The following is a 20,411-nucleotide window of genomic DNA, read 5'->3' as shown; positions in this document are numbered from 1 at the left end:
GTTAGATATTCATGTTTCAAATATTTTAGAATTCTGGAATAAATTCTGTAAATAATTAATCTCGAACCTGGGTTCGCATTCATATTATTTGAGAAAATTCTCCTCCTCAAACATTTTATTACTTTATAATAATAAATTTGTATGTTTGAAATAATTTTTACCTCGGCTCTAATACCATTTTTTGCCCAGAAAATCAATCACTTGAATATAATGGTGTTTTTGCCATTTTTTTTATTTTTAGGGAGTTTGGAAAAAGTTTTTGAGGGACAGAGAGGTAGGAGAAGCTTAAGTTTGTGTTTGGAGATTTTAAGCCAATTTTCCCTATTGAAATATGGTTACCAAATACAATATAATTTATCGTGCTATAATGTATGTATATAAATAAATCATATTAATTGCATGTCCTTCGTTGTTTCATCCTACAAATAAAATTGAACAAACAACCTAAACGTGTACTTTTTTATTTAGTAAAATTCATTTTTGTACACGAAGTATTAATAAATTGAAAAATTAGTAAATGAACTGCCGTAAATAAATTAATTGGTATATTGACTGTTGATAAATTGCTAAAATAATATATGAATTATTTTAAATGACTTGTTGATACATAATCCAACTAAAAAGTAAATTTTACCCTTAAATTAAATTGCTTTCATGTCCTATACATAAATCGAAAATGCGTGAAATTTTTTATACGTTGTTGTATTGGTGTTTCGGCCATCACAAATTATCTGTTTTTTCAAAAGATTTGTCTTTTCATGTCAAAAGAAAGAAGACCTTCCTAAGAGAGATGGAGAACTCACCCCCTCTTCTCAGTTGAACACTTTCATGAATTTAAACAGATCAATATCATATTTTAAAAAACAAAAAAAAAAAGATGATTTTGTTTCAGACCCTAAACCCTAAATAAATTGGACTTAAAGATACTTTTGATTTTATGAAAAAAAGACAACTTATCATAATTTTTTAATGATTTATATTGGACATCATAACTCCTAAATCTCCCACATTGCAATAAATATGTGTCTTGGGTTGTCTTGGGTTCAACTAATTTGTTTTATTAATACCGATTTCTGATCCTTTAAAGTGATTATTCTATGTTATATTTAAAATATTTCTCTATTTATCATATATATATATATATATATATATATATATATATATATATATTATAAATCAATTTTCATAAAAATAAGAACACTGTAATAAGGAAAAGGCAAGTGGTCGACGCCCCCTTCTCTCAGTAAATAGTTTAATCAAAATTGAATCCAAGGAGGGCGAGGCTTCCAGAGAGAGGGAATGGCGATTCTGTACGCGCTAGTGGCACGGGGGCCCCTTGTGCTCGCGGAATTCAGCTCCGCGTCGACAACGGCGAATTCCATTGCGCGCCAAATCCTGGAGAAAATCCCTGGAAACAACGACACCAACGTTTCTTATTCTCAGGATCGCTACATTTTCCATGTCAAACGCACAGATGGACTCACCGTTCTTTGTATGGCGGACGACACAGCTGGACGTACGAGAAAAGTTTTGATCTTTTTCTTCATTTTTGTTTTTCTCGATTTTTTTTCATGAAATTTTATTATGCTTAAGATTAGCTTCATAAAGATTGCCTCATATCGGAAATTGGAGATGGATATCATGGCTTTTTTGTTTCATGAACGTGGAATTTGAAATGCGATTCATTACTTTGTTTCTGGATTAACGTATGGATGGATCATGGATGCTTATGAGAATGCCATGTATATGTATTCTCATCTCTGGCTGCACATATGGATCTTGAAAGTTGTCTTGTTTTGTTGAGGTTTTCAATATGCCTAATTTTCTGGGCGTTGATATTTCTCTCGTTGGGTTCTGTTTTGATTGCTGGAGGGTTTTTTTTTTTTTTTTTTGAAAACGTTTTACCGAGTTTTTGTTGGTCCCACGTGCGGAATTTGAGATAATAAAAGTCGAAAATAAAGAATAAACTGGACACCGAGATTTACGTGGAAAACCCCTAAAATTATTAGGGTAAAAACCACGGGCAAGATGAAAAAAATTTCCACTATAATATTTTGTGGTGTACAACTCACTCACTGTGTTTCCAAAGAGAACACACACTCTCTTAATACAGGAGAACAAAACACCTCACAAATATTATAGAACTAAGCACTCAAATGCTTATAAGATGAGAGAAAACTCGAAGAAGGGATGATTTGAAATGAAAAAGAGGAGCTCTATTTATAGAGCCCTTGGACCGTGTGAACAAGGAAATTGCCTCGCAATTTCATCACGCAATTCCACGAAATTTCCTAAGCATTTCCCACGTTTTAATTCTTTCTTTTGATTGGCCGCCCCATTTGACTTGCCGACATTTCTCCCACTTGGAGATTTGATTGAGAATCAAACACATCTCCACACATCCTTTCAATCTTGCCATTCCCTGCTGCTTACGTTTCCGCTAGACCACTTGAGGATCTACACCACTCAAACTTTTCAGTGTTCACTGGCTTGGTCAGAAAATCAGCTATGTTTTCTTTCGTATGGATCTTCTGCATATCCACGCTTCCTTCTTCTACTACTTCCCGCACAAAGTGAAATTGTACTCCAATGTGTTTCGTCCTGGAATGAAAGGCTGGATTCCTTGCGATATGCAAGGCACTCTGACTGTCACAAAACAAAGGAATATTCTCTTGTTTGTGCCCGATCTCCTCCAACAACCTTTTTAATCCATATTGCCTCCTTGCAAGCTTGAGTAGCTGCCATGTATTCTGACTCTGTTGTAGATAACGCCACAACTGTCTGCAGTTTTGAAACCCAGCTTACTGCTCCCCCTGCAAGCGTAAACACATAACCAGTAGTAGATTTCCTCTTATCAGGATCACCTGCATAATCTGAATCGACATAGCCCCTGAGTGTAAAATCCGATCCTCCATAACATAATGCAGCATTCGAGGTACCCTTAATATATCTAAGGATCCTCTTAACAGTGCTCCAATGCTCTCTTCCAGGATTCGCCATATACCGACTAACTGCTCCCACTGCTTGAGCAATGTCCGGTCTTGTACAGATCATAGCGAACATCAAACTTCCCACTGCTGATGCATACGGTACTCGAGACATCTCCATCCTCTCCGCTTCACTGCTAGGACACATCTCGGAGGATAACTTGAAGTTAACAGGAAGAGGGGTCGAGATTGGCTTACTATCTTGCATGTTGAAGCGTTGCAAGATTTTCTTCAAATAATTTTTCTGCGAAAGCCAAATCTTTCTGTTACTTCTATCTCGGTGAACTTGCATCCCTAGAATCTTGTTTGCTGGTCCCAAGTCCTTCATATCAAATTCCCTAGCCAACTGTGCCTTCAATCCTTGGACCTGATCTTTGTTGGGGCCTGCTACCAACATGTCGTCCACATACAACAGCAAAATGATATAATCATCACCAGACCTCTTGAAATACGTACAAGGGTCTGCACTCAGTCTGTTGTATCCAAGGCTCATGATATAGGAATCAAATCTCTTGTACCAACACCTCGGCGCCTGTTTGAGACCGTACAGAGATTTCTTTAACCTGCAAACCAAGTTCTCTTTGCCTTTTTCTGCAAAACCTTCTGGCTGGAGCATATAGATTTCTTCTTCAAGATCTCCATGAAGAAACGCCGTTTTTACATCTAGCTGTTCTAGATGTAGGTCAAACACCGCACACAATGCCAGCACCACTCTGACTGTTGTAAGCCGAACCACAGGTGAAAATATCTCATTGAAGTCAATGCCTTCTTTCTGAGCATACCCTTTTACCACCAATCTAGCACGATACCGCTCCACTTGGTTATTGCCATCACGCTTGATCTTATAGACCCATCTGTTTCCAATGGCTTTTCTCCCTCGTGGTAGTGTAACAAGATCCCAAGTTTTATTTCTGTCTAATGCCTCCAACTCTTCTTCCATTGCTATCATCCATAAGGATACATCCGAACTTTGAGTAGCCTCGTGAAAACTCGATGGCTCACCATCCTCTGATAATAGACAATATGCAATGTTGCTTTCAGTGACATAATCTGAAAGCCAACCTGGTGGTCTTCTGTCTCGAGTTGACTGCCTCACATTGGAAACCTCAGACTCAACATGTTCTTGTTCTTCGTGCTCTGGTACTGCTTCACAAGAAACTTGACCTTCGTCTGTCTTATTTTCCACCTGAAAAATAGTAGTTTCTGAATTCGGTGTGCCTTTGTCTCCCTTTACTTTATCTTCCTCGAAGATAACATCCCTGCTGATGACAAGCTTGTGAACAGTAGGATCCCACAAGCGAAACCTCTTTACTCCATCAGCATAACCCAAGAAGATACATTTTCTGGATTTTGAATCCAACTTTGATCTTTCTTGCTCATTGTACAGAACGTATACCGGACTTCCAAATGTATGCAAATGAGAATAATCTGTCGGCTTCCCGGTCCACATCTCCATCGGAGTCTTCAGATCAATCGCCACTGAAGGAGAACGATTGATAATATAACAAGCGGTTTTGACTGCTTCTGCCCAAAATGACTTTTCTAGACCTGCCGTCCTCAACATAGCTCTTGTTCTGTCCAACAAGGTTCTATTCATCCGCTCCGCCACTCCATTCTGTTGAGGTGTGTAAGCCGTCGTGAACTGTCTCTTGATGCCCTCATGTTGACAAAATGCATCAAACTCGTCACTGGTATATTCTCCTCCATTGTCAGTCCTCAAACACTTGATTTTCTTTTCAGAATCAAGTTCAACCCGCGCTTTGAAATCTTTGAAGACTTGGAAAACATCTGATTTCTTCTTGATTGGATACACCCAACATCTCCTAGAGAAATCATCAATGAACGAGACAAAATATCTCGCTCCTCCTAGGGATACAACCGGTGCTTGCCAAACATCCGAATGAATCAGCTCCAATATGCTTTTGCTCCTGGCAGTAGAAGTGCCAAACTTTAATCTGTGTTGTTTACTGGTAACACAATGCTCACAAAAGGGTAGTGACACTTTTGTAAGTCCCGGCAGCAGCTTCCGTTCTGAGAGAATTTTCAACCCTCGTTCTGACATATGCCCGAGCTTTCTATGCCATAACACTGTTAATTCTTCTCCTGAACCAATTGATGCAACAGCTAGTTCTGCCTCTTTGTGTGTTTCTCCCAAAAGTACATACAGATTTGCAGCAACCTTTTCCGCCTTCATAACCACAAGCGCGCCTTTCACAATTTTCATGATCCCATTCTCGATACGAGTTTTGCACCCGATGTCATCCAATTGCCCCAAGGACAAAAGATTTTTCGTCAGTCCTTTCACATGTCGTACCTCCTGTATGGTGCGAATGGTGCCATCAAACATTTTAATTTTGATAGTACCGACCCCAGCGATTTCCAAGGCATGATCATTTCCCATGAATACAGATCCTCCTGAGACTGGTTCATAATGATCAAACCATTCTCTCCGAGACGTCATATGCCACGTCGCTCCTGAATCCATTATCCATGTGTCACAAAATTTGTGCCTGCCTTCCGCAACTGTTGCTGCTTCGCTGAATAATATTTCACCACTGCCTGAAGTACTGGCCACATTTCCTTGAGAACTTTTATCGATACTCGTACACTCTCTCTTGAAGTGCCCTTTACCGCCACATTTAAAGCAGTAAATATTTTTCTTCTTACTTCTTGACTTTGATCTACCTCGTCTTTGGCTCCCACTGGAGTCACGGTCCATAAATCTTCCTCTTATCATCGGTAACGCCTCTGCCTGCTTCGAGGATACCAACCTATCTTCCTTATTCTTGCGCCGGCTTTCTTCTCCGAGAACCGCAGTTAAGACATCGTCGAATTTTAGAAAGCCCATCAGAATATTGTTGGTAATGTTGATGATAAGTTGATTGTATGAATCTGGTAGACTTTGAAGTAGAAGCTCTGCACGTTCATTTTCCCCTATTTTATGCCCCATGGAAGTGAGTTGGGCAAATAGAGTATTTAGTGTATTGATATGGTCGGTCATCGATGAGGATTCCGCCATCCGAAGAGTATAAAGCCTTCTCTTTAGGAAAATCATATTGTGTAGCGACTTGACCTCGTACATCTTTGTTAGAGTATCCCAGATAACTTTGGCTGTTTTTATCTCAGAGATACTTGACAAAACTTCGTCTGCTATAGCCAAGTGTAAATTGGCAACAGCGTTATCATTCATCTCATTCCACTTTCCATCATCTGTAATCTCCACCGGTCTATCTTCAATAGCCGCCAAGCAATTTTCTTTTCTTAAAACTGCTTGTATCTTTATTTTCCACAGCATAAAATTGCTTCCATTGAACTTTGCTATCTCGTACCTTCCCGCCATTATGTCTACGACAATTTTAGTAGACCGGACAAAATAATCCCGCCTTAAATAAAAAATCTCAAAAAATCTTTTCTGATGTGGAAGATCAGTCTAGGCTGCAACCACAGAGCATACTCAGAATCTTAAGAAATTTTAAACCAAGGCTCTGATACCACTTGTTGGTCCCACGTGCGGAATTTGAGATAATAAAAGTCGAAAATAAAGAATAAACTGGACACCGAGATTTACGTGGAAAACCCCTAAAATTATTAGGGTAAAAACCACGGGCAAGATGAAAAGAATTTCCACTATAATATTTTGTGGTGTACAACTCACTCACTGTGTTTCCAAAGAGAACACACACTCTCTTAATACAGGAGAACAAAACACCTCACAAATATTATAGAACTAAGCACTCAAATGCTTATAAGATGAGAGAAAACTCGAAGAAGGGATGATTTGAAATGAAAAAGAGGATCTCTATGTATAGAGCCCCTGGACCGTGTGAACAAGGAAATTGCCTCGCAATTTCATCACGCAATTCCACGAAATTTCCTAAGCATTTCCCACGTTTTAATTCTTTCTTTTGATTGGCCGCCCCATTTGACTTGCCGACAGTTTTCATTTTATAAATTCAGGTGTCAGTAATTTTGTTGTGCCTGCAGCGTCAGAGAAACTATTTTGTACAGAGAAAAAGATTATTCCTAGCTTGTTGGTGTTTCCACATTAAAAAAATCATGGATTAAAATGGAGTAAGAGCTTTTGTTTGCATATTACTTAATGAGTAAATTAATTATATTGTGATGTCTAAAACACATGATTGGGAATCACGGAAAGACTATACCTTTTGTAAATATTACGAGCTCAAGGCTTGAAGCAGAGTATGCAAATTCGAATACAAGCCAAATGCTGGCGTTTGGATGGGATGATTACTAGATTCATATTAACTTTATGAGGGATGTAGTCCTATGATATTAATTATGCAATATACCATTAGTTAAAGCAGTTGTCCGCTGATCATTGTGGTACTTCACCAGCCACTGGATATTTTGTTCGGCAGTTGCTTAGGATTTGGTATTTTTGCAATTAATTGGGAAAATGCCTGATGCAGCATGATGGCGTTGGTTGCTACATGGTATTCTTTTTTGGTAATTACTTCAAATTTCTATTCAGTTGTACATTCTAATCTGATTAGGTGGCACTTTCCAGTCCCAACACTTCCATAATTACAACGTGATTTTTCTAGTTATTTGGCAATTTCATGATTTATATGTCATGCATCCTTCGTTATGTGCTTGAGCAAACCTTTTTTTGTTATACTTTGACGCCTGTGCAGGGAGAATTCCTTTTGAATTTCTAGAAGACATTCATCAAAAATTTGTGAGGACATATGGCCGAGCTGTATTGTCGGCACAAGCTTATGCCATGAATGATGAATTTTCAAGGGTCCTCGGCCAGCAAATGGAATTTTACTCCAATGATCCAAATGCTGACAGGATAAACCGGCTAAGAGGTGAAATGAGTCAGGTAACTAAAGATATTGGAATCATATACGGGGGATTCATGCTCTTGTTGAGATGTCTTCTTAGATTTCTTTTTTGCACCAAGTTTTCATCCCCTCAAAGGTTTACAGGACGTTATCATGTTTCAAGTTTCGTTGTTTAAATCATATCAACCCGAATCACTTGAATGTAGTGGTGAAATACCTAGATGGTTTGATTTGAGAGTTCTCTAAATGGGCAAAGTAACAAATGACACTAGATTATATACACACATTTCCATGCCTATAATTTGCAACATCTTTTAGACTAGGCCGCGGTCCATGGCCTGCTTCTGGTTGGAACTAGCAGGTCGAAGGATTGGGATTTCCAAACCCTTAAATCATAATCTATCATTGTGGTTATTGGCCGGCTCCAGGAACCGCCCTTGAAATGATGGTTTTGGGTAACTATCGTTCCACTTCGACCTTTGATTTTTTATTTAAATTTAAAACTAAGGAAAAATAATTATCAATTATATTTAACCATTCAAATTTTTAAAACTAAAAAAAGGTTTCAAAGACTTAAAGTTTTGAGCTTAAGAGCCAGTTTGGTTGGAGAAACCAACAGGCTAAAATCACTTTTTTTTTAAAAAATGCTTTTCTTAAAAGTATTGTTTGGTTACAAAAACTATTTTAAAAAACACTTAAAAATGCATTTTTAGAAGCTAGAATTTATGGTTTCTGGGTTTTTGCTTCTACTTATATTTAAAAATAAAAAACAAAAACTATTTTCAACATTTATCCAATAACCAAAACCGTAGCACTTTAAAAACTTGGACTTAATTAAGTGTTTTTTAAGCTACAATTTATGTATATAAATTCACCCTAAGTATGAAAAAAAGATTGAAACTTAAATCATAAAAAAACTACCAACTAAAATTTAATTCTGCAAATTTTAAAGGGAAAAAACTGCTTGAACTTTAAATTTAAGTTGCTCACATATTCTCGTAAGATGTAGGAGAATCAAAGAACATGTAGTTTATTACCTTAAAAATGTCGTGACTCAATCACTCTCATTCCATTGTGATTGCTGCTTCCGTGTCGAATCCACCTTGCTTGCCATTCAGAGAATCAGAAGTGCCTTTCCTTGTATTCGTTTCATCCAACAAGTTATCTCCAGAACTAAAAACGTGTTCCACAGCCGGAAAACTAGAATCTCCTTCACTATATGGATAGAACTAGTTAACTCTAAACCTTTTGCAATCGCTATTGCGAAATCACTCTGTATAACTTAACTCAAAGTTAGTGGTAAAATAAATATTTAAATTCTTGACTAGGACATGAAAATCCTCTCAGATATTTTGTCCAATTCTTTTACAAACAGTGAGGTTTTTGTAAGTTTAGAAAAGCTACTTCTACTGCTAGTAATTTATGTTTCAATGACTTGTAGACTAACACGTCTACAAACATAAAACAATATTTTTTTCATAAATATCATGTAAATGTTCTCTAATATTATGTAGGATAAATGAAGAATTAGGAGAATAGTCATATTTAATCAGAACTAAAGCAACATAAATATGGTTAACATCCCTCACAAAACATAAAATTTAAGCCTATGGTCTAAAGCAAAATCAAGTAAATAATTTCTGGAAGGTAATAATACTCAGCTTTCATTTATAAAATACAATGAGACTGAATTTCATCATTAGAGTCTTCATTTAAAACTATTGCAATGTTACAAAATTCGTTCGAACTTGGATAATTTAAAAAAAAAAGAGAACTTGGATAATAAACTACAGATACACATTTGTACTATTATATTTTGTGTAAAACTACGTACCTAATGCATCTCTATATTCAAAAAAATCTTGTAATAACCTGTACATTCAATTCCATTGGGTTGGGACATCACTCATATTTTATTGAGTTGGAAAGGTATGATGTTACTTAACATCAGTTATATCGATATGGTTATTGTGGTTGAGGTGAAGGTGTTGAACCAAAGTAATGAATTGCTAACTTTCCCTCATCTTTGCTGATGAACTTGAACTCTCTATTTGTTTTTTTAAATAATAATAGAATTTAATATGAATTAATGAAGTATGATATGAGAATAGAACAGAACGATTTTAGAGGATTTTCACTTGAGTTGAGAGGATTGAAAGAGTCTAGGGCTTAAAAGTTGAAAGAAGTAGAGAGCTGTTTGTGACAAAAAAAACTAAGTAATGAGGTATTTATAGATTTTAGACCTGAACATAAGTTAAATTATCAAAAAAATTTCTACAAAAATGGAACATGGCCGGTTTTTAATGGCCTTTTGATGTTGGCCATCGATAAAAAATGGTCAAGTGAACATGGTCCTTTATTGAAAAAAGATTGGCTGAACCGGTTGGGTAAGACTTGTCAACTCAACCCAATGGGTTTATGACTATTAACCAACTACCACTTAATATTAGCTTTTTACAAAAGCTATCATGAAATCGTGGCCATCTACAAACAAAGGGGCTGAACCATGGGTTAAGCAGGCAGTCCAGGAACTGCTCGATTGAACCTGTGGTTTAAGGGTTGGGAAAGTTCCAATCCTTCGCCCAGTCTAACGGCATGCTGATTAAATGTTGGGACCACCTACATAATGACCTTGTTAAACCGGTCTGTTGATTGGAGTCAAGTTTTGGGATGGTGTCTCGGTTGAGGGTCGGAACCGCCAACTTGTGGACCTGGTTAACCAAACCATTCACCATGGTCGGGTTCTAGTTTGGGCCTGGTTCATTCTTGAATGTAGCCTGCTCTATCTTCTTCACACTAATATAGCAAAATGTTTGACTTAACAGCTTTACTCTATGATTCCTTCTTTTGGTCTCTGATTACTGTGAAGCAGTGAAAGGTCAAATTTTTAATTGTGACCTATAACAGGTGCGAAATGTCATGATAGAAAATATCGATAAAGTCTTAGACAGGGGTGATCGGTTAGAGCTGCTGGTCGATAAGACTGCCACTATGCAAGGAAACACTTTAAGATTCAGGAAGCAGACACGACGTTTCAGAAGGACTGTCTGGTGGAGAAATGTTTGGCTTACGTAAGTTGAATGGACTTGGCAGTTTCCTCTTTGAAAGATTTTACACGATTTATTGCAACAAATGCACTTATAGATGTAGTAAAAGTTTTTTATTTAATATCCTGCTGTTTCCACTTGATATAGAATTCACTTCGTGAGTGTGTCATACGATAACCTGTTGTTTTTTCTCTGTCTCCAAGCCAGTTATATGTGACTGTTTTTTGCAGGGTTGCGTTGGTGATACTCCTGCTGATAATTGTGTATGTTGTTATGGGTTTTGTTTGCCATGGACCCACTCTTCCATCTTGTCTGAAGTGAGAGAGATTTGGTGCACACCCATGTTCTCGTTCTGTGTTGAGTATATTTGCATTCTTTTGATTAGATCTCCTGGGTTATCTTATAGAGAAGTCTTGGCATTGAGGTGTTGCCTTTGTGATGAAAACTTGATTTGTTAAGTTAGTGTGTTGTTGATTCCGTGGTGAAAGAAGTTATTGTGTGTGAAGCTCTTGTTGGGGCTCTCTAGCTTCGCAGCTTGATATTCCAGGACAGCGAAGCATGAAAATTGGGTATTCAAATTGTGAGATGTTTTGTATTTTCCAGGATTCGTTTGTCTCATTTGTATTATAATAAGTATTGGAAATGCCTTTTATTAATAACCATTGACCTGGGGAAAAATTTCGCTTGTGAATTCCAATTACCAAAATGGTTTTCAAAAGCATGAAATAAATTCCAAACAAAGGAAATACGCAAAAAATAGGGTAATTTTACAGTTTACGGCAATATTTAAAATTAATTCTTATTAAAATAAGGCAATTTGAAAAAAATTGACACTTTACACCGTCTTGATTTTCAAAGCCCAACAGCGTCCACTTCCGCTCTCCGTAAAGAACTTTGAACACTTGGAAGGGTCCAACCCCAAGTATATATGAAGTGGCATATTTCATCTTGTTTTCTTTCCATGAAGGAACCTTCCTTCGTATATTATTAGTTTCATATTCATTTTTAACAACTTTGAAAAATTAATTAATTATAATAATCTATTCATGCTGTAGATATTCCTCTATGTGTTACGATTTCGATAATTTTGCAATTTAATCTGATTCCAGCGTGCACTAATCCGAATAATGAACGAGGACTCAACATCAGTTACGTTATAAGGAGGAGCCCAAGTAGCTCCAACATGATATGATGTATCAGTATTACCACAAGAATATCAATCACACAAGTGAATTTAAGAAACAGGAGCAAGCCTTAAAGATCATCCAATTCCAGTAACCAAATCTGCCACCCAACACGTTAAAAAGTAACCAAGTCTTTCTTTTACTTCAAATGCGGTCAAGAATTTACAGAGATACTCCCAGCCTCCCATGCATTATTACTAAAAGCACAATTTCAATCACAGTTGACTCCCTTGTGAATCTGGTCAAGAACTCCCGCGGTTGCATTTGGATCAATCATCCAAATCATCAAGTATGTTTGGCAAAACAAAAGAAATTAAATTTTTTTAAATTCATCATTCGGATATATTACATTCCTTTGTTTGAGATATTTGACTCGCGCCAAAGCTTGTCATTTCGGATCCATTAATTTCATATCTTGTCATTTAAAATCCAAGTCAAATCTAAATCCATCCACCCGAGTGGAGTACAGTGGTATTTATTCTACTTTGCAAGTTTATGTTTGAGAATCATACTTGCTGTTGTATGATCTTATCACCTTCCTTAAACTTCCTAGTCCTCTATTGGAACATTTTGAAAATATATTTCCATCTCCAATCTTCATCGGGGCACCGTACAGCTTCCTATATGAAAACCACCCTCTCAACATGTGAGTTATCTTGTGCTCACACTGTGAATGAACGCCACTTTCCAACCCGACATTATCGACATTCTGCCCACCATTAACATTATTCTTTTCACCATTTTGTTGTCTTCCTTTGTAGCCATATGAACTGCAAAGTGACTCAACTTGACACATCAGACAGAGATTTAATCTTGGCTTAAAAGCCAAAACTATGGATGAGAGAAAGACAGAGAGAAAATTGATTTTCAATTCCAGTGAGTAGGCTTCAGTATATCAAACCTATTCTAACATGCCAACTGGAATTGACTAGATCCTCTCAGAACTCAGCACATAACTCATGATGGAGCTGCCAAGTAATATAGCCCCCACAAAGACTACATAAGAACCAAGAAGATACGAGCATAGACAACTTACATACTTGAGTTCATAATCTGAATCACTGTCTTCTTTATCAAACACAGTGAGTAAATTGTCATAATTGGACGCATGACGAGCGAACTGAAGCTGAAAGTGCACAAAGATAAGGAACATATTTAAAGCGAACAAATTATGTGAATTGCGGTCCAAAGTTTCCAAACAAAGTTCAAATACTGTGAAGGATTTTCAGAAGTGTAGGAGGGAGAGACAATTATTGACACAGCAAAGAAAGTAATTCAACTATTGCGGCTTTTTTTTGCCAAAAACTCTACTTGCTTCAGACAAGCTATAGTTTGTGAAGGAAATATCAGTTAATATGATTTATAATGTTTCTATTACTTTTGGAAAAAAGGCTAGCGCATTTGGGCATTTGAGTGCTTGATTATTCTACGGCTGCATGAAATCATGTCTGAGAATACCATCCCACTGGAGCACATTTATCATACAGCTAGAAGTTTAAGTGAACTATATCCATCATGTTCACAAAACTTTATCCAATAAGAACAAGTAAGTGCATTAATGATAATGGCTATCTGTTCCAATCAGTAAACCAACCTGATCACCATCCTGGATCCCACACATTCTTATATAATCGCTATCCATCAATAACTTCTGGCCATCATGGCAAAGACAAAATTGCCCCCATACATGCGCCCTGTATATTATTTTCAAATGTAATTTGTACAAGTATAGACCACATAAAATAAACACAGTATAATCAACCAGCCATTTTAACAACAATTTACTCAGTGAACCATAAAACATCCAGTCCTACACTATTGGCAACATTACTTAGTGAGTAATCATAGAAACATCCAAATATAGATTGCACACTATCTATCGAAATAGGAAAATCATTAACAAATCCATGCAAGACGATATGCAATTTAAGCTGCTGCAGTCAACCAGTACTAGACCCAATGTTCCAAATATTGAGTTGGTGCCATACATTTCTTAAGACAACTAATGAAATTCAAATCTTCAGAGCACTACAATTCAAGTTACTGCACACCATATCGTAGTGCGATACCTTTCACATGGCATCAAAATCATTTATCAGATAACTACATGGTAAAAAAGAAAAATATTTCGAGAAGTACAAATGATATAAAAATTCTAAATTTCTGATTAACTCTAATTTTTCAGAGCTACGCAAGGCCTAAGATTTTTATACATCCTTTGGACCAATCAAAATTCTCAATACTCGCCACCACTCCCACATACTAATCAAACAACCAAATAACCATGGAACCCCCACAAAAAAAAAAAGCACATGCAAACGAAATTACCATGAAACTTTAGCCGACCCCTTCTTTGGCAAATGATCAAATGCCGCTTCCACAGCAAGTTTGAGTTCGCCAACAGTCCCTGTCTTTGCCAACTTAATTCCTATAAACACAAAACTAGAAAAAAAATATAATCCTGGACAATGAAAACGTTTGACATAAAATAGACAGGAATAAAATACGAATGTCATACAGATCAAACATGAAAGGAACCGCAATGTACCAAAAGATGAGCCATCCAATTTAAGAACGGTGAGACTGATGGGCTCTGGAGGAAGCTTGTCGTAAGAAAGGCTTCTCCTTGGTTGGGCGGTGTCGATGCATGACACTACGGGAAGAAACAAACACATTGATCCATTAGAAAACCTACGCTGGTAAGAGTCGTCCCCTTTCCCCCAAGTGTGCATTTTCGGGAGAAAATGGAATCAACTGTGCCCTGAAATTAGCTTCCAACAAGAAATTTGATTTTGATTCTTTGGGAAGAATTGGGGTTAGAGAGTTTTGATTGTGTCGGGAAAGATTCTAGAAGACAGTTAGTTAATTCGGTTGGAGTACTTTGTAGTTTGTTCGAGAAAACCGGGCCGATATTGACCCGACACTAATCCATCGATTGCTAAAAATAAATGTTTTAAATTACAAACCAATTTGGTCAAATATTTTCATCAGCTTTTACCTCGTGTATGGTCAACCGTCCAATTAAGCCCCATATAATTTTTATAATTAGTATTTAATCTGGTCTGTTTGAATTCGATATCAAAGGTAAAAATTTGTGTGAGACGGTTTCACGGGTCGTAATTGTGAGACGGATATCTTATTTGGGTCACCCATGAAAAAATATTACTTTTTATGCTAAGAATATTACTTTTTATTATGAATATGAATAGACTTATGATTCGTGAGACGGTCTCACATGAGACCCACTCGATATCAAACCTGATCGACAGTATATTCACTACATACATATAAATAAATAAATAATTGACATGATATTTATATTTAATTTTTTTTTATTTAACAGTTTTTAAAATACTTATTCCAATTTAATCTTAATCTAGTCAAATCCCATTTCGTTCCAATTTAATTCGATTTTTATTTTGGATTGGATTATACTCACATTATGATAAATCCTAAACTCGTCAAATCCGATATTGTACATGATAATTCGTTCAGATTCATCACTTAACGATCCGGTTAATCAGGTACAAAACCAATTTTATCCGGTCCAATAACATGTTTGGGGAATTAAAGAACAAGGATTTATTTTTAAATTTTCCATTTCAACAATAAAATATATTAATTAATAAAAATAAAAATAAAAATATACGATTATATATTTGTCAATAAAGAAGGGAATGAAGCTTTCTGTGTTTTCCAGGATTATTGTTGTTACAAGTAAAACAATAGATTAAGTGTAGTGTAGGCTGTAGTTGCTTCCTTCCTAACTACAAAAGAATTGACTCTCCTCAGCTTCAGGATTCACTTCCCAGTGAGCTTATAATACGCATACAGTCCCGAGCCGATGAAGCCAAGAAGTTGCCCAATAACATTGAACTGCAAATGTAATGAAAATCATCGTCACATCATAAATTAAAGGCAAAACAAGGTGACAAGATGGAGACTGCACTTACTAAATCAAATGGCAGCCCACCAAAAACTACCCACCCAAGTGAAATCGTAAAAAAATCCTGAATAAACAGTACAGTAGGTAAAGTTAGAATCGAGTACAAAACGCGAAAGCTAAATGCCACCATTATGCATTTAGCCCTTCCAGGTCATTGCAGCAATGAGGTAGATATTACACCACAGATATTCATCAGAGCATTATCCGAGAACCCCAAAAGAAAAAAATGGGAGGAAGCTAGATGGAACGATTATTACGAGCGAACCTTCAAATTACCGCAGATCGTCTGTGTGAGTGCTGAATTCAGAGTGGTGTTCAGGAATATACTATAGTTCAGGAAGAAAGCCAGTATGCAGGACAAGAACAACACTGCCTGCCATCAGAAATAATCTTAAAATGTCTAAGAAACGAGTCTAAGAATAAAATTGCGACCAAACATAGATAGAGCAAAACCTCCCATAATCCTTTTCACTAAAATTGGGTTTACAGCGTGAACAATTTACCAATGAGTGAGCTTTATGATCTTTTTTTTCTTTCAAGAACACGATAAATATGCTTATTAAAGATTAAAAAAAAAAAGAGTACACTTTTCATTATTCATACTCATGATGATTATTACTAGAATCTCTAATTTTCAAATGCATTTGAATATAATTCGAGGAAAGTTCAATCTGAAGCCAAAATGGAATTGAAGTTATTGGTGCGAGATTGATTAGTTGGCCCATATGATTTCTACTAATGGTTCAACCAAATTCTTATTCTGAATTTTTCAGGACATTAATCAAATGAAAGCGAGTTGGTAAATACATGATGAAAGTTTTAATCAGACGATTGAAAACTGAAAAATATAAATTTGTCTATGAATGAAATGACAAAGAGTCATAAAGAAAAAACGTAGAATAGAGTGATATATAATCAAGTTCATGTCACCAGCAAAATATTACCGCGAAACCAGGAGAAAACAAATTTGGAAGAATAGAGTGATATATAATCAAGTTCATGTCAGCAGCAAAATATTACCAGGAAACCAGGAGAAAACAAATTTGGAAAATTCATTGTCATCTCCAAGTCAACTCGAAAAAGAGTCCACACAAGTAAAACAGGTCCACACAAAATTCCTATATTGGAAAAAGAGTGTCATGATATTTCAAACGAAAGAATGGACATGTAAATGTTTCTGAAAGGGAAAATATTTCTGAAAGGGAAAATATTATGGTAAAATACCCACCATTGCACCACATGAGACCAAAACTATTGAGCCCACCGGATTTTCCTGGTACACAAAATATCAGCAAGGAGGCAAAGAAGCAAGATGCAAAGCAGACATGTGGACAGCAAATGAAGTACTACCAATGCGAGCTATAGTTGCCAGGTATATGGCAGTGGTGATGTTGGATACAAAAACAAGAAGATAGCCATAGAAGTCAAATGACAAATCCCGGGATCCCGCAATAAAAGCACCCAGGACGATCAATGCTACACTGGAAAATTACTCATTTGTTAAACAAAGGTGTACAGAACAAGTAAATTCAAGTATTGTTGTACTCTACTTAACGTTTCAGCTCAAAGAGTTCCATAAAAGATCATGAAGAAGAAAGTGGAAGGAGAGAATTTAAAAAAAATATGTATCACATTTAAACAAGTTATTAAATTAGACAAATTCAAATGAATAGCAAAAGCCTTCAATCCAAACCCAAAGCACAGGTGCTGACAATTCGAAAGAATAAGGTCCCTATGAAAAGTATCAGTAGGATAAAAGGGCCAATTACCTCCCATGGATATGAATGGTGTACTTCTGCTTCACGAGAATATACTCAACTATCATCGTAAACACAACTGTAGTCCTCCTCAAGGTTGTATACATGGGTACATTTACACCTCGGACAGATTCCATGGTGGCTAACTTTCAGAGGAATCCGGAAAACATGTGAGCAATTCATTTTTATGAGGAAGAAACTTACTGTTTATGACAGACGAGTAATGGAAGATAAGCAAGGAGAAAACTTATCACCATGTAAAGCAAATAGGTTAAAGCGAGAGGGGAAGTGTCAAACAATGTCTTCATTGGTACCAATGCTTTGGAACTATCACTGATGGATACTGATTCTTTTGAGCAAAAAGAAATGATCTTTAAGCGTCGTAGTGCATAAAGGAAACAACATGAACTTATCATCTGCAGTAGATAAATTATTGAGCACATTAAATGTGAGAAATCTTATAAGTCAATTTTTTATGACCAATAATTTACATTTGATGACCAATAATTTACAGAATACTGACTAATACAAGACACGATAAAGAAAGATTGACAAGAAAAGAATCCACAATGCATGCTGAGAATTATGAAACAGTTAAGGATAGCTGATTGACATAGATTATACCATAACACCAAAGAAACAAGCCTTTGGAAGGGTCAACCTACAAAATACTTATTTCACACTAAGAAGATGCTGACACCAAGATAAATTATGAAGAAAGATTTGCATAACAACCTATGTTGCATGGATATGGGTACAGTTATCGTATCAAATACGATATGGATACAACGATATGACAAATTTTAGAAATATAAGACATAATACGACTAGAATACGCCAATTATTAATATATATATAAATATTACATATATATATATATATATTTAGATATATATATATATATATATATTTATTTATTTAGATATATACAATGTACATATGGAAGATTTAAGAAGAAAAAGTAAAAAAATCCAAAAACGTATCCCAATCGTGTCCATGGCATATACTAATCATGTCCAAGACCTATTGGCCAAACTTACAAAAAGTCAACAACACGGATTTTTCCGTATCCGACACGTGTATCAACGTATCGGATTCATATCTGTGTCCGATACTTCAGGAAAAAAAATAAGAGTATCCGCATAGATCACAACTAAACAAGTCATTGCTGAGCACAAATGAAAATCAGGTTTGTTCAGATACCTGACAAAGGGTGATGACATTGGCACACGGAAAGCTATAAGAAGATAGAGCTGCTTTATTGAACATTACCAAGAGCACTGCAAAACCAAGTCAACAAATGTCTTTGTAACTGTTGATGAGAATACTAGGTGGGACAATTTTCGCGAGGCTGTAAGTGGATTCCAACTAAAGGATCTCATATTTATGATTATGATAATCATTCAAGCACATTAGCTCCAAGGTTAATCCCTCAGCATATACAACTTCAGGCACATAGTGATAGCATCAGCCCAAAGTGCGCCGATATAGATTAAAGTTTGGGTTTTTACCATTCCTTCTGCACGCCAAACTGAAAAAATCATGGTTTCCGTAGCAGTTGAGCTAGGAAATTGGATTAGTGGGTTGGAGGAGACTAAAATTTCGGAACATTTGAGGGGATCAACTAATTCAAGTCTTTTAATAATTAAAAAAAAAAAAAAAGTACCGGCACAAGTCATGTACGAGATGGCAGCTTGAGCACCACGCTTAGTCATAGCGGATCCTTTGAAGAGCTTCTCCTCCGCCCTCACTGGAGAATCTCCCGCCGCTAACGGCAGAATCGAACTGCTCTTGGCACTCGTAGCCATCGATCTTGATCGGTGTTTTATTTTTATCGTTGTTGGACCCCAACAATTTTGAGCCTCGAAACGCGGTTCTCTGTCAAATTTGTTACGGGATTTCCATTCTGGGTAATAACATATGAAAGCCAGGGCCAAACCGGGAATTAACAGGACATGTCCTCATTCCTCAATTCATCTATGGGTGTTCCAACCGGAGAAAAATAAGGGGTTTTTGTGGGTTTGTTTCACCCAGTGTCTGCACGGACAATGAACGGCTCGGATCATTCCATGTAAAAATAATAATAATAATTGACTCGGAAAAATTCGAGCTAATGGATCGACCCTCACTTCGTTTTTGTGTTTTACAAATAGGACCGATCGTTAAACTACATCGATGGTTTCAATCATCATTGTTTTGATTGGTTATAAAATTATAAACCAAACCAATCTAAATAGATTATACTAATACAAAAAATTATGTAATAGCTTTTGTTAATTTTGTGTATTTTTATTTCTTTTGGATATAGAAAAATATTGTTTGATTTTTAGTTTGTATTCTGTTATTAGTTCACATTCTAACAATGTTTAAGCATAAATTTCATATTTTTGGGGATACTTGAAGTTCATCAATTTTTTTTAAATAAATTCGATAAATTGTTAAATCATATCAAAATTGAAGATTGATGACTAATGTATGATTTTAACGAAAAATAGAAAAATGTAGTTGAGCTATTTGGTATTATTTCTCCTTTATTATAACGAGAAATTTTAATTGTTAAATTGAAATTGAGGTGTTTTTTCAGTTATTAAATCAGACTATGTATTCAAGGTTTACAAAGTATAGACTATCTTTTGATATGAAGCTTTTGCCATGAGTGCATACCTTTAATTTTAGACTTTT

The 20,411-nt window shown here is 36.1% G+C and overlaps 3 protein-coding genes across 5 annotated transcripts; 1 reads left to right on the top strand and 2 right to left on the bottom strand.

Annotated features, from left to right (window-relative positions):
* The first annotated feature begins 1,213 nt into the window (after positions 1 to 1,213).
* LOC140831939 (vesicle-associated membrane protein 711-like) lies at positions 1,214 to 11,440 on the top strand. Its single transcript, XM_073195650.1, has 4 exons — positions 1,214 to 1,516; positions 7,643 to 7,833; positions 10,703 to 10,866; positions 11,073 to 11,440. Exons 1-4 carry the CDS (start codon positions 1,300 to 1,302, stop codon positions 11,161 to 11,163), a joined length of 663 nt encoding a protein of 220 aa, XP_073051751.1. The 5' UTR covers positions 1,214 to 1,299; the 3' UTR covers positions 11,164 to 11,440.
* An 896-nt stretch (positions 11,441 to 12,336) lies between these two features.
* LOC140831937 (uncharacterized) lies at positions 12,337 to 14,886 on the bottom strand. Of its 3 annotated transcripts, none has more exons than XM_073195648.1 (5): positions 14,575 to 14,885; positions 14,355 to 14,433; positions 13,621 to 13,720; positions 13,067 to 13,152; positions 12,337 to 12,796 (listed from the first exon to the last, which is right to left on the bottom strand). In XM_073195648.1, the coding sequence occupies exons 1-5, from the start codon at positions 14,756 to 14,758 to the stop codon at positions 12,520 to 12,522; spliced, it is 726 nt and encodes a 241-aa protein (XP_073051749.1). In that variant the 5' UTR covers positions 14,759 to 14,885; the 3' UTR covers positions 12,337 to 12,519. The 3 variants fall into 3 exon arrangements, with proteins under 3 accessions (XP_073051749.1, XP_073051748.1, XP_073051750.1); XM_073195647.1 differs by having other exon boundaries at positions 12,341 to 12,796; positions 14,355 to 14,454; positions 14,575 to 14,884; XM_073195649.1 differs by having other exon boundaries at positions 12,530 to 12,796; positions 13,063 to 13,152; positions 14,355 to 14,454; positions 14,575 to 14,886.
* Positions 14,887 to 15,640: 754 nt separating this feature from the next.
* Positions 15,641 to 19,709, bottom strand: LOC140831936 (UDP-N-acetylglucosamine transporter UGNT1-like). Its single transcript, XM_073195646.1, has 10 exons — positions 19,396 to 19,709; positions 18,933 to 19,009; positions 17,984 to 18,145; positions 17,742 to 17,875; positions 17,323 to 17,453; positions 17,201 to 17,245; positions 16,993 to 17,090; positions 16,238 to 16,345; positions 15,980 to 16,036; positions 15,641 to 15,902 (listed from the first exon to the last, which is right to left on the bottom strand). The coding sequence occupies exons 1-10, from the start codon at positions 19,535 to 19,537 to the stop codon at positions 15,828 to 15,830; spliced, it is 1,029 nt and encodes a 342-aa protein (XP_073051747.1). The 5' UTR covers positions 19,538 to 19,709; the 3' UTR covers positions 15,641 to 15,827.
* Positions 19,710 to 20,411: the final 702 nt, after the last annotated feature.

Source organism: Primulina eburnea, chromosome 5, assembly GCF_022965805.1.
Source record: "Primulina eburnea isolate SZY01 chromosome 5, ASM2296580v1, whole genome shotgun sequence".
Lineage (NCBI taxonomy): Eukaryota > Viridiplantae > Streptophyta > Magnoliopsida > Lamiales > Gesneriaceae > Primulina > Primulina eburnea.
This window is presented reverse-complemented; position numbering and strand designations above follow the sequence as displayed.